The sequence below is a fragment of the Kogia breviceps genome, chromosome 12, assembly GCF_026419965.1.
Source record: "Kogia breviceps isolate mKogBre1 chromosome 12, mKogBre1 haplotype 1, whole genome shotgun sequence".
NCBI lineage: Eukaryota > Metazoa > Chordata > Mammalia > Artiodactyla > Physeteridae > Kogia > Kogia breviceps.
The window spans coordinates 55,836,956-55,849,749 of record NC_081321.1 but is presented as its reverse complement, the minus strand read 5'-3'; the positions used below and the strand labels follow the sequence as shown (position 1 = coordinate 55,849,749).

Here is a 12,794-nt window from a genome sequence, read left to right as displayed (position 1 = left end):
GAGTCATTAAACTCACTGAACACAGTTATTTTTTTCCTTTGTTTTCTTACAGAAGCTACTATTATAATAACATTAAATCTCTAAGTCATTCAGTTTACAATGAATTATCCCTGTCATTCAGTTGCCCTTGGCTAATATTATTCTGTATCTCTTTTTTTTACCATAGGAATTAGGAAGACTATATTATATTATCCAGAAATATTTTTATTGTTAACTTTTAATGACATACTTTGAATTGTGGGAGTGTTGTGGGGCAGCAGCAATTTGGGGAACTTCTGTGGGGATGATCATAATAGCTAGCATTTACTGAGCACTTACTATGTTCTAGGCTCTGTGCTAAGTACTTTACATGTGTTAATTTGTTCAGTCTTCATAATGGTGGAGTAGGATTTGTCCCCAGGCAGTCTGTTCTCAGAGCCCACATTTTTAACCCCTAAACAACACTGTCTCACAAGACTTGAGAGTAGAATTCTCATGATATTGGTTTGATAGTCAAGTACCATCTGTACATTTTAAAAATGATATTAAAAACCCAAGTGTATGTTAGCTCACTTCATTCATTCAGCAGATGTTTCTTATCCATTTACTTACATGCTAGATGCTGTAGTTGTGATAATGAGCAAAAATAGACATGGTACATGATTTTGTTGAACCTACAGTCTTGTGAGAATCACACCCACAAAAAAGTAAAATTAAAACTAATAACAGTTTCGGGCTTCCCTGGTGGCGCGGTGGTTGAGAGTCCGCCTGCCGATGCAGGGGACACGGGTTCGTGCCCCGGTCCGGGAGGATCCCACGTGCCGCGGAGCGGATGGGCCCGTGAGCCATGGCTTCTGAGCCTGCGCGTCCGGAGCCTGTGCTCCGCAAGGGGAGAGACCACAACAGTGAGAGGCCCGCCTACCACCACAAAAAAACAAACAAACAAACAAACAAAAAACTAATAACAGTTTCAAAGAAGTATATAGTGCTGTTCTGGAAGGAATTGACCTAGTCATGGAGATCAGGAAGCTTCTTGAAAGTCAAGGATGCTTCTTTGAAGAAGTCATCATTGAGTTGAGATATAGAGGAAGAAGAAGAGTTAACCAGGTAGAAAGGGAGGGGAGGAGAAGCATAGCATATGCCACAGTCCCGTGGAAAGAAAGGGCATAGAGCTTTTTTTGTTTTTAAATTTTTTTTTGATGTGGACCTTTTTTTTTTTAAGTCTTTATTGAATTTGTTACAATATTGCTTCTGTTTTATATTTTGTTTTTTTTGGCCACGAGGCATGTGGGATCTTAGCTCCCTGACCAGGGATCAACCCACACCCCCCGCATTGGAAGGTGAAGTCTTAACCACTGGACTGCCAGGGAAGTCCCATGGACATAGGGTTTTAAGAAACAAAGACCAGTACAGTGTGTGGCAGGGAGCAGGTGCAAGATGAGGCTGGAAGAGACAGCAATATTGAGGATTTCTTTCATCTCAAGTAACATGGAAAACGACTGAAATATTTTAAATATGGGAGTGTTGTGACTGATTTATGTTTTGCAAGATCTCTCTGGCTGCCGTGGAAGGCAAGAGTGGACTGTGACTCTCAGTGGACTGAGAGCCCATTGCATTACTCCAGATAGGAGCTGTGATAGCTTGGACTAAAGAGGGTGGGCATAGACGTGAGTGAAACTGAAGAATTGTGTAAGGGGAACAATGTCAAGGCCTGGAGCTGGGTTGGATAATGACTTCTAGGTATCTGACTTGCCCAGAAGGATTGATGGAGAGTGCTATACACTGAGTAAGAGAACTCTGCACGAAAGCCATCTTTGGAGGGGAATATCAGGAGTTTCATTTTCGTTCACTCAGTTCAGAATTTACTGTGCTCTTACTATGTATCAAAAACACTGTTCTGGGATCTGGGGATTCATTGGTAATCAAGATAAAATTCCTGCGATCCTGGAACTTACATTTTCATTGGGAGAAGTAGACAAATGATTTTTTAAAAAAGAATTTCAGATAGTAGTAAGTGCTATCAATTAAATAAAACTGCAAATGACCTCCAAGGGGTGGGTGAGACTGGTTTAGTTTGGGTCATCAGGACAGGCACCTCTGAGGAGGTGACATTTTAGCAAGACCTGGCTGATGAGGGAGTTGCCCATGCAGAGATCTGGGCCGGAGATTGTTTTCCAGGTAGAAGGAGCAGCAAGTGCAGGTGAACAACAGTGAGCATTTCATCGAGAGTGAAAAGGCCTGTGTGACTGGAGCCTGGAGAAAGCAGAGGAGAGGGTGGGGAATGAGGGTGGAAAGGGAGTGGGAAGGGGAGCTGGGTAAGGAGTGGGATGTTCTTCTAATGGCACTGGGAAGCTCTTGGAGGATTTTAAGCAGTAAAGCAAATATAGATCTCTGATACACTTGATAACTAAAATCACTCTGGCTACTCAGTAGAGAATGGGCTATACTGGGGGAGAGTAGAAGCAGTGAGGCCAATAAGGAGGCTTTTAGGTTCAAGAACAGATCATGAATTCAGTTAAATTAAACCTGGGAACCCCATGTATTACAAATATTTTATAGATTTAATTCAGGTTTTAACAATACTTAAACCAATTTGACAGAAATTCCAAATTCTACATATATGTGTACAAAAAGAAAAAACCAAAAGAACGATTTTCATAAGAGATCTTTGTAATTAAAAAGGGAAGCAAGTGGAAAATTTGTGGTTTTATCTTAGATCTTGATTTAAAAATATTTGTTTTTTGGATGAGACCCCAGGCTATCTCCCCTTTGAAGCAATAAGCCCTCTAATTGCAGAAAATGATGCCTAAGGTCAGAAAGCAATGTTTTGAACATTACATTGGTAAACAAAGTTAATAACTAAAGGCAACAATTACAAGGAATGATCAGGAAAGTTTGGAGCTATATTTGATTTTACTTGTTTACATTCTCCTAAAAAGTAAAATTATACAGGGACTTTTCTATTCATGATATATTATCATTGTGGAAAAATAGAAAATACTGACCAAACCAAAAAAGAAGGTAATTCATACCTACGGTTCAGAAACATCTGTTGTTGAATTTGAGTTTAGATATGTAGTGTATTTGTTTATTATACTGTAGATAAGTTTTCATAATATATTTTTCTCACCTAGCAATGTATTGTGAACATACTTCCATACCATTAATTTATAATCTGATTTTTAATTGTGACATGATGTACGATCTGTAGTTTTACTATAGTTTTTTTTTAACTAGATGCTTATTGTTGAAATGTATTTTTTAAAACTAGATGCCTATGGTTATTTCTTAGTTTTACTTTATTTTGAAAAAATGCTCTAAAGAAATCCATTCTTTACCTGAATTTTTGTTCATATTGTTGTTACCTAATTTTATGTAAATACTCCCTAGGTATTAATTGTGTGGTCAAAGAGCCACAGTATTAAGGTTTTTGCTATATTTTGCCAGCTCCCCTGGAAGATTGTCCTACCAGTAACACTGGATAAGAGTGCCAGTTTTTCTACATCCTTGTCAGCTCAGGGTATTATAGTTTGTTTGTTTGTTTTAATTTATCTTTGTAATTTGGTAAGTGAAAAATTACGACGTCATTGCTTTTATTTTGAAATTATTTGATTATCAGTGAGGTGTGGAATATGTTTGCTATTTGTAATTTGTATGTATATGAATTGCTGATATGTATCCTTCTACCTTTGAATTAGGTTTATCTTACTACTTTTAAAGAAATATTTATGTAACAGTGATAATAATTAATTGTCAGTCCAGTAAGTTGTATATTTTCCCCAAGTTTGTCATTTTTCTTTTATTTTTTTAATATTTACATATTTTTTGTTTTTATTTAGCTAAATATCTTTATCTATATCGGTTGTTAGGCTTATAAAACCTTCCCCACGTGGAGGTTACATAAATTTTCCCCATATTTTTTCCTACTGCTTTTATGGTTATATACTTTTGTATGTTTAAATTTTTGTTTTGTTTATATATGTACACACGCATATATGTGTTTTGTTTTGTTTTTGTCATTTAGAAAGAAAGTCGTGCTATATCCCTCCTGACTTCTCCAGCTGCTGGTCTAAAAACAATTGATCCGTTGCCTTTGAGGGAAGATTCTGAACCCAGTATCTCCAAATTTGCTGAGACAACTCTTCCAGTTTCAAAAATTCCAGAAAATCCAACTAACACACCTGGGCAGTCTCCATCTCCACCCTGTGCCCCATCCTACTGGCATCCTTCTCGTCGAATTCAGGGCTCCCTGAGAGATCCAGAATTTCAGCATAATGGTAATTACTTGGATTTTAGTTTTTTGTCTATTAAAATGAAAGTGTTATACTGATAGATACAAAGGCTCTGAGTATATACTATATATTAATAAATTGTGTTATTTAGTTTTTTAGTTAATGTAATAGATTTCTTTAAATAGAAAAAATCTCATCTCTGGAACACTCAGTTGTGCTGTACCCAAGTTCACTTTGGTCTAAGTGTGAGGTGTTTCTCATAAGCATACAGGCAACCCACTAGATGCCATAGCACCTCTTCCCCAGGCATGACAACCAAAGATGTTTTCAGACATTACCAAATGTTGCCTGGATGTAGAATTCAAGGTCATAAAATATTTTCCTTTGGTTTAATTAGGTGTTGCTCTGCTGTTTTCTCATGTCCACTATTATTACTGAGAAGTCTGAAGCTCTTTTTATTTTTGATCTTTTGTATGTGGCTTTTTTTTTTTTTTCCTGGCAGCTCTTGGCATCTTCTCTTTATACCCAGTGCTCTGAAATTTTATAGTGGTTCCCTTTTCATTCATTTTGCTAGTACTCACTAGACCTTTTCAGTCTGAAAAGTCATGTTCCTCAGTTCTGGGAAATTTTCTTAAGTTATTTAGTCAGTAATTTCTTCCCCTCCACTTTCTATTTCTTCCTTCCAGCACTACGATTTTTCGGATGTTGGACATGTTGAACATGATATTTTCTTATCTTACCTCTCCTATTTTCCATCTCTGTCTTTTTGTTTTAATTTGAAAGGGTCACTAATTTTTATCTTCTACTTGAGTTTTTAAATGATATTTTGCTATGTTTTTAATTTCTAAGATTTTTTAAACACTACATACTCCTTTTATACAACATCCAGTTTTTATTTCATGGATGGCATGATTTATCTGTTTGAGGAGATAAGTGATATATATAATACCCCTATTTTGAATATGGTTTCCTTGCCCCCGGTTGAATCCAGTGTCCTTCAGTCAAAGTAGCTCTGATAAACTTTCTCTAGCAATGAGACCTCCATTCCTCTTTTGGGAGAGTTACCCTGCTGTACACATTTGAAGAAGGATCTGGCAGACTTTTGTAGAAAGACTTTCAACTAGATTCCTGATTCAGTTTTACCTTCGCTACAACTCTCGGTGGTACTCAGAACTCCCCAAACCCCAGCCATCGGGGAGCAAATTGGTTGCTTCTTGGTTTCCCTCCTCTGCTGCCTTAAGATTCAGCTCACTTGGCTATGATGACCACATACTCACTGCCCTTCCATTTGCTCTCCACTTTCCAAAATTTTGTTGCTGTTTTCTTGTTTCCCATTTTCGCTGTCCTGTGGGTTTATATCACTTTTGTAGATGTGTGTAGTCCAACTGCCATCTTTAAAGAGAAGCTTACTGTATTTCTTTAAAGTTAGAATAGATCAGTATTATCATTGAAAAGAATCCCAGGAGATTATCCATTGTTTGTTTACATATTTGCTAAGTACATTATGAATTAATGAATGGCCCTTTGGCAGTAATTTCTATTAAAGTTATAAAATTAATAAATTTTCTGACAGCCTACCTTCACTTAGAGTTGACTATAAATAAGATACACTGTTGGGTGGCTTTGAAGGATAACTTCATCTGGCTTTTTCTTTTTTTAAGTGGGAAAATCAAGGATGAACAATTTCCAGTTACCTCAGCAAGAAGCCTTTAATGATGAAGGTATTTTAATAGTCAAAGAACAGAAGATAAAAGTATAATGTTTTATTATATAGTAGTTCATAATAGTATGATTTTACATTTGGTTAGCACTTTATAGTTCACAAAGTACTTCCACAGATGTCATTTCATTAGAACCTTGAAACCCTGTGAAGAGGGTGAAATTATCCCCATTTTATAAATGAGTAAACTGGGAAATAAGCCTTGAAGAATCTTTATTAAAGCAAAGAGTTGGCAAGAGATTGTGCCTAGCTTCACACCTAAGGTCAGTACTCTGTTTTACACCCTGGGTAGCTGGTGGCTCAGGAATTCGGCCTAGCATTATATCCATCATTTTTTTCATATGTCTGTATATTCTTAAAATATATATAATTAGGGAAAATGAATTTTTTTCTTTCATTTTGACAAATTCATTTGCTTCTAATAGTGGCAGGAGGAATTTTGAATTCTCAATGTTGAACAATTGAAATTACTACTTTAAATTCACCCTAAGAAGTATGAAATTACTAAATTTATAAATTTCAAATCTGAAAGTAAATTTGAATTAATACTTTATGTATTATAGCTTCACACACATTAAAGGTTTTCTCTTAGCAAGTTTGAGACTTTTTTCAGAATTCAGTGAGCTGGAAATCAAGTTACTATGTTTTGAAATGCTAATATCTGGACACATTGAATCCAGTTCTGTTTTCTTTTTAATGGAAGAACAGTGTCTACAAATAACTTGATAAGAGATTTGCTTGCTCAGATTGTGGAATTTCACTAATAATGAAGGGTAGCATGTTAAAGTCAGACGTTATGTCTACATTAAGTGAAATTATTTTAGAAATGTGATGTGAGTACCATGCTAAGGTAAGGCATTTCATTTTTAAAACATTAAAGTTCTTCCGCTCAAACAGCTGTGCTTTTTAAAGTAGGACAAGACAATATGATGATGAACTCTTCCGAGTAATACTGAAATCACAGGCCAAGTGTTTAGGTAATGACATAGTGGGATTTCAGGAAGGAAACAATGCTCATTTAACATTAAAATTATTTGATTTCTAAATATGATAAACTTGGAAAATTACTGTGAACTATCCTAAAAATGTTGATATCTTATATTTTAATAGATTACTGGTTTCTGACAGAGTCAATATTGACATTACAAAGCTTGATGCTTTTAATTTGCTGTTAATGTTTTGAAACATAGTATTTTTATAAGACATATTTTTTACACTGAATATAATTCTTTCATTGCAGATGAGGACAGATTATCTGAGATTTCTGCTCGCTCTGCAGCTTCTAGTCTCCGGGCTTTTCAAACTCTGGCACGAGCTCGGAGAAGGAAGGAGAATTTCTGGGGCAAAACATAATTAGACATACACCTAGGTTAAGTTGCTTTTATCTAGGGGAACCACTGGCATAATCTTCTTTATTGCTTTACTATGTTAAGACTGCAAGTGTTTGGATTTTTTTCTAACATTTCCTACCTAAAAAGAATTGTTTGATTTTTCAATAGCCAATTCAATTTACTTGGAAAGTTTTTAACATAGGTTCATAAAAATTTAACTTTTGAAGAATTTGTTTTGCATCTGTCCCAAAGTACAAAGACATAAAGTATATAGTTCATTACATGTTCTAACTTGTATTAGGTGTCAGGGGTAGCTGGTAGAATTGTGAATTTCACCTATCCAGAGAATATTCTTAAAAATGAATAAAGTGAAGTAAAAATTAAGATATAAGTGTGAAGTATACATTCCCCCCAAGATTGGCTTTATGTATGTTTACAGTTGTAGATGTCATAAAATGAATTTGTTGTTCCTTTAACTTTTGCTGTGGTGTTTATTTTTATTTTAGTACCTTCTGTATATGGTTACAGTGTTAAAATGATTGTTCTTTAGATTGAAAATACCAGCTTTTGTACATACTTTTCTTATTTATGTAACAAAGTTTGCTGAGAGAATATGTATATTTTTGATCTTTGTGTGTATTCTGTTTGTATAAGGACTTTGGCTTACATTTGAATAATGTCTGAATTTTGAAAAATTATTTGTATAATGGAGAATTATAACTTTGTAGACATTTTGAAATAAAGATTGATCAAGTGTTTCAGTTCTGTTTGTTTCAAGGGTTTCAGGGTTTGGCTTCTCTAGAAAGTTATTATCTGGAACAAATAATTATTTTTTAAAAACATTCTACTCACAACTTAAACACATCATACTTCTTTTGCAGCTGTCCAGATGCAGCAAAACTGAGTCCACAATGTTTTTGCACAAAAGTAGGAAAAATGTAGAATTTCCAAGGCAAACTCATTTAAAAAAATTTAACACAACCTTTTTTTTTTGATTTTTAATTTATTTATTTTTGGCTGCGTTGGGTCTTCATTGCTGCACATGGGCTTTCTCTAGTTGCAGTGAGCAGGGGCTACTCTTCGATGCGGTGCACGGGCTTCTCATTGCGGTGACTTCTCTTGTTGCAGGGCACGGGCTCTAGGCGTGCAGGCTTCCGTAGTTGCGGCTCGGGGGCTCAGTAGTTGTGGCTCATGGGCTCTAGAGCACAGGCTCAGTAGTTGTGGCGCACAGTCTTAGTTGCTCCGTGGCATGTGGGATCTTCCCAGACCAGGGCTGGAACCCATGTCCCCTGCATTGGCAGGCAGATTCTTAACCACTGTGCCACCAGGGAAGTCCCTCACACAAACTTTTTGACTATACTTCTTTACTCTTAGGACATGTTCTGTGGTCTTACTCTTTATCTTGCAAGTCATGATAAACAATTTTCTAAAAAATATGGATTTCATAAAATATTTACAATAGATAGAAGGTACTGAAGATGATACACAGAATATTCATGCCTGTTGGTTAGAAAGCAGGTGAACAGTCTGTTCTAAAGTGCTTAATTTGGTCGAGTGCTTTTGCAAATCACTGATTCACAATAAGAGTCTTAAAGATCTTATGTTACCATGAGGTTATAAAGAACTGTGGTCATGCAAAGTATTTGCTTACATTTCACAGACCTTTTAAAAACGTTTGTTGATTTAAAAACTTACTAAGGCACTAAAGATGGAAATAAAAACTAGAAATTAGTGTATAATTGGATTTTAGAACACAGAACACGGATCATCTTGGCTTCTATACAAATGTGTACTGAGGCATATTAGTTGTAAAATAAATTTGAAACATTTATGTCTCTGGAAACTTAAACATACCATTGTCTTCTTTCTAAAAAGTTCGTTACTTTAGTTGGTTAGCATAGAGTTTTCAATGGCTGACCAGTGATCTACAGTAAAGAGAGGAATTATAGCTTGCTTGCAGGGAATCGTGCATAACACACAGTCTGTTTTATTTAAGCCACAGAGAGTAGAATGTGGATACAACCGTTGGATAAGTCAGACCACATGAACTTGGTCTATCAGGTGTTAAGATGGATTAGGGTATGGTTCTCATGAGGCTGAGGTCATTACCACAGTCTCTGCATGACACTTTAGCTTTGTAGTATACTTCTGACTGCCTCCTAAAAGCCCTATTCAGAGGCCCAAGGGAGAGAATAGTGTTGAGGGATCAGTACTATTTCATCATTCTCCCTAAAAGGGCAACTCAAAGGACATGCATTTGAGTTGGTGAGTGGTTTTAATTACATGAGAAATGCTCCATGAGATTTGCTGGCATCTAGGAGTTGGAGTTAATTCAATTTTTTATCAATTTTATTAAGGAATACTTATGTATAATCTACAGTTATTAAAATTTTTGCAGCTCAGTGAGTTTGGAAAAAATGTGTACATCGTGAAACCAACACCACAACCAATATACATGGCATTTCCACCATGGAAAAAGTTTCCTCATTTCTCTTTGCAGTTCAGTCCATCCCTCCACCCCTGGTCCCCAAGGCAATCACTAATCTGCTCTCTGTCAGTATAAATTAGTTTACAAGAATTTTATTATTTATTTATTTTTGACTATGTTGGCTCTTCGTTGCTGCATGGGCTTTCTCTAGTTGCAGAGAGCAGGGGCTACTCTTCATTGCGGTGCGTGGGCTTCTCACTGCGGTGGCTTCTCGTTGTGGAGCACGGGCTCTAGGTTCGCGAGCTTCAGTAGTTGTGGCACGTGGGCTCAGTAGTTGTGGCTCCGGGCTCTAGAGCGCAGGCTCAGTAGTTGTGGTGCACGGGCTTAGTTGCTCCGCAGCATGTGGGATCTTCCCCAGACCAGGGATTGAACCCATGTCCCCTGCATTGGCAGGTGGATTCTTAACCACTGTACCACCAGGGAAGTCCCACAGAATTTTATATAAATGGAACTATCTTTTATATATGGCTTTCACTCAGAATGTTTTTGAGAGTCATCTATGTGTTGGGCACATATGTTTCCTTTTAATCCACTCATTCACAGTGGACTTTTGGGTTATTTGCAGTTTCGGATTATAATGAATATTTGATATCTGTGTGCAAATCTTTGTAGACATATGCTTTAATTTCTCTGGAAAATCCTAGGTAATTCCATTTTTATTCATCTTTAATATAACTTCTACTTTACGTATATGGTACACACCCAAATCACTATTATAAACTGGTGGTTTGGTCTTTTTGTCAAAATTGGTATCTCACAAACTAGACAGGGGAGCAAATGTCGGATCACAATGGAAGTAGCACACCTACTGCCTCTGTTCTTCCTTTACCGCCATCTTCACCCCAGATCCTGAGATTCTCATGTGTCCCTGGCTGAGAACCCAGATAAAAATGCACAAACACACATATATGGGAGACTTTGTTCAATTCAATTTCATACACGAGTATGGGAAGGCATGTTCATGTCGGATCTCATCTCGATCTCTGTGTGGGAGTCTGAACTCCAAGTTAAGCACTCTTAAAGGATGAATTTGAGGATTAAGGGCAAAGAACATGATAAACATGCTTAGTACATGGTAGGAAATGTTACCATGAGATTTAAGTATAAATATCCTGGTTTTACAGATGGGAAAACCCTCTTAGGTTAAATGACTGGACCAAGACTTGATAGCTGGTGGAGTAAATCTAGGTCTTTTTCCTTGAAATCTAACCACGCTGCCTGCTCTGGAGTGTTTATACTATAATTGTGAGTCCTACTGTGATTCAATTCTCTGGTTGATTCATTAGGGAGTTAATTTAACTTTGTCATCTTAGAAGATAAATTAAACATCTTTATGTCTAGTCGGGAAAAAAAGTATAAGGGCAATGAGTTATTGTACAAATGGGTTGAACCAGAATAAAAGTGAGTTAACGTTCAAAACAAGTTTGTTCTCATATAAGCAGTGTTGCAGTTGGCTACTCAGGGAGCTCAAGGATGGATTATGTACCTTTGTTGCAGTTGTAGATACCCCCAAAATATCACAACTTCTGGAAGTTTACCAAAGGAAAAAATAATCTAAAATGGTAAGTGATCTTAGAATCATTTACATTTGGTTTGGGAATATGTTTTTGGTCCTTTTCCGTGTGGTGGCATTAGTCATGATAGCGTGCTCAGGGCCCAGTCTTTGTCAAACTGCCAGCGTCGCTGTTTCCTAAGATGAGTCAGTGGCACAAAGGCTACTCCAGGCCAAAGAACGTCTCTGTCATTGGATGGGCTAGGGTTGTGCCCTGCCTGAGAAACCAGCCTGCCCCTCTAGCCTAACTCATGGATTAAAATCAAGCCAGTGGTATCTTCACTATGGTATCTTCACTAATGTTGATCCTGCACTCTGACTTGACCTTATGTGGGTTTCTCCTGTGGAGGCACAGAAACACCCAGCCCTTTTTGGTCCTTTCAGATTCAGAGCCAAGCTCCCTTAAACCCTGTTTCATGTTTCATTCCCACCTTGTCCTGCAAGGCCTGCTAAGGATAGCAGCCTTTCTCAAGCAGAGGGCAGCTCACCTGCTGTACTGCCCCTGCTATAAGGCAGGTAAGAAGAAAGAGTAGTCTTCCTAAAGACGGCATCCACTTCTCTTCCACTAAATGCTCCCTACCCACTACTCCCTTCCGTGGCTTCATTACTCCCCAGGCCCATATCAGAGCATGTCCTTAGAAATTGAGTGAGAGATGAAGAGCGGGGCCACCAAGGTCCCTTTGGAAGTCAGAGCAGGAGACCAAACAGATAGACTGATGTTTGGGGAGGTCACAACCAACTCGGACCACACAACTAATTTGAGCCATGTAGTGGACAATATCGATAATGTGGAGAAATTGTTCAGTTCCCCCCTATGTATTTTATACCCAGTAGTATCCTATCCTGAAGCTGGCTTTTGGGTCAATTGTTAAATATTCAGAACTTTTGTGAGCAGGTTGTTAAACCATCAGTAGTTTGAAATTGACAATTTTGAAAATGGTGGGAGTATTTACACCACAGAAATTGGCAAATGCTATAGACTAGGGTTTCCTCCCCATTACCCCCAGAGGCAGTATACAAGCTCACCATGGCAGCCACTACATCAGTCTCTGCTTTTCTTTCCATATCATTTGCCTGATAGAGAAAATGATTCATTTCAGGAAGAAGAGAGCAGCTCAAGATAAGCTATGAGATTCATTAAGCCGTTCACATCTTCCTTGGCTTATAAAAATAAAGTACTTTGGTTTAATTTCCTTTCTTGGCTGAAGTTTATCTAGAAAATAAAAATAAGCCACAAATAGCAGATACTAGACTATACAGGGACACTACCCATGATCCACCCACAGAATTACCCAGAAATGGAGCCTGGGAATCTGTATGTGTCATCCTCAGGTGATTCTGATATTCATGTAGTTTGGGAACCACTGGCTTTGGGGTTATAATAAGCTATGGTTGAATCCCAGCTCAACCTGGAGCAAGCTGGTTAAATCCCTTTGAGTTTGTTTCTCACCTACAAAACTTATGACTAAGGTCTGTAATGACGTTTCGTGTA

At 37.4% G+C, this 12,794-nt stretch overlaps 1 protein-coding gene across 4 annotated transcripts in view; it reads left to right on the top strand.

Annotated features, from left to right (window-relative positions):
* The window catches only part of MDM1 (Mdm1 nuclear protein), a 30,256-nt gene extending 22,234 nt beyond the window's left edge, over positions 1-8,022 (top strand). Inside the window, exons 13-16 of one of the 4 annotated variants that reach the window (XM_067008303.1) lie at positions 4,004-4,256; positions 5,873-5,932; positions 6,847-6,908; positions 7,172-8,018. In XM_067008303.1, coding sequence (XP_066864404.1) covers positions 4,004-4,256; positions 5,873-5,932; positions 6,847-6,881 — 348 coding nt within the window. In that variant the 3' untranslated portion in view covers positions 6,882-6,908; positions 7,172-8,018. Of the gene's footprint in view, positions 1-4,003; positions 4,257-5,872; positions 5,933-6,064; positions 6,140-6,846; positions 6,909-7,171 lie in introns of those variants that run through there. The other 3 variants (XM_059081426.2, XM_059081427.2, XM_067008304.1) reach the window with 3 other exon arrangements.
* The last annotated feature ends 4,772 nt before the right edge of the window (positions 8,023-12,794 follow it).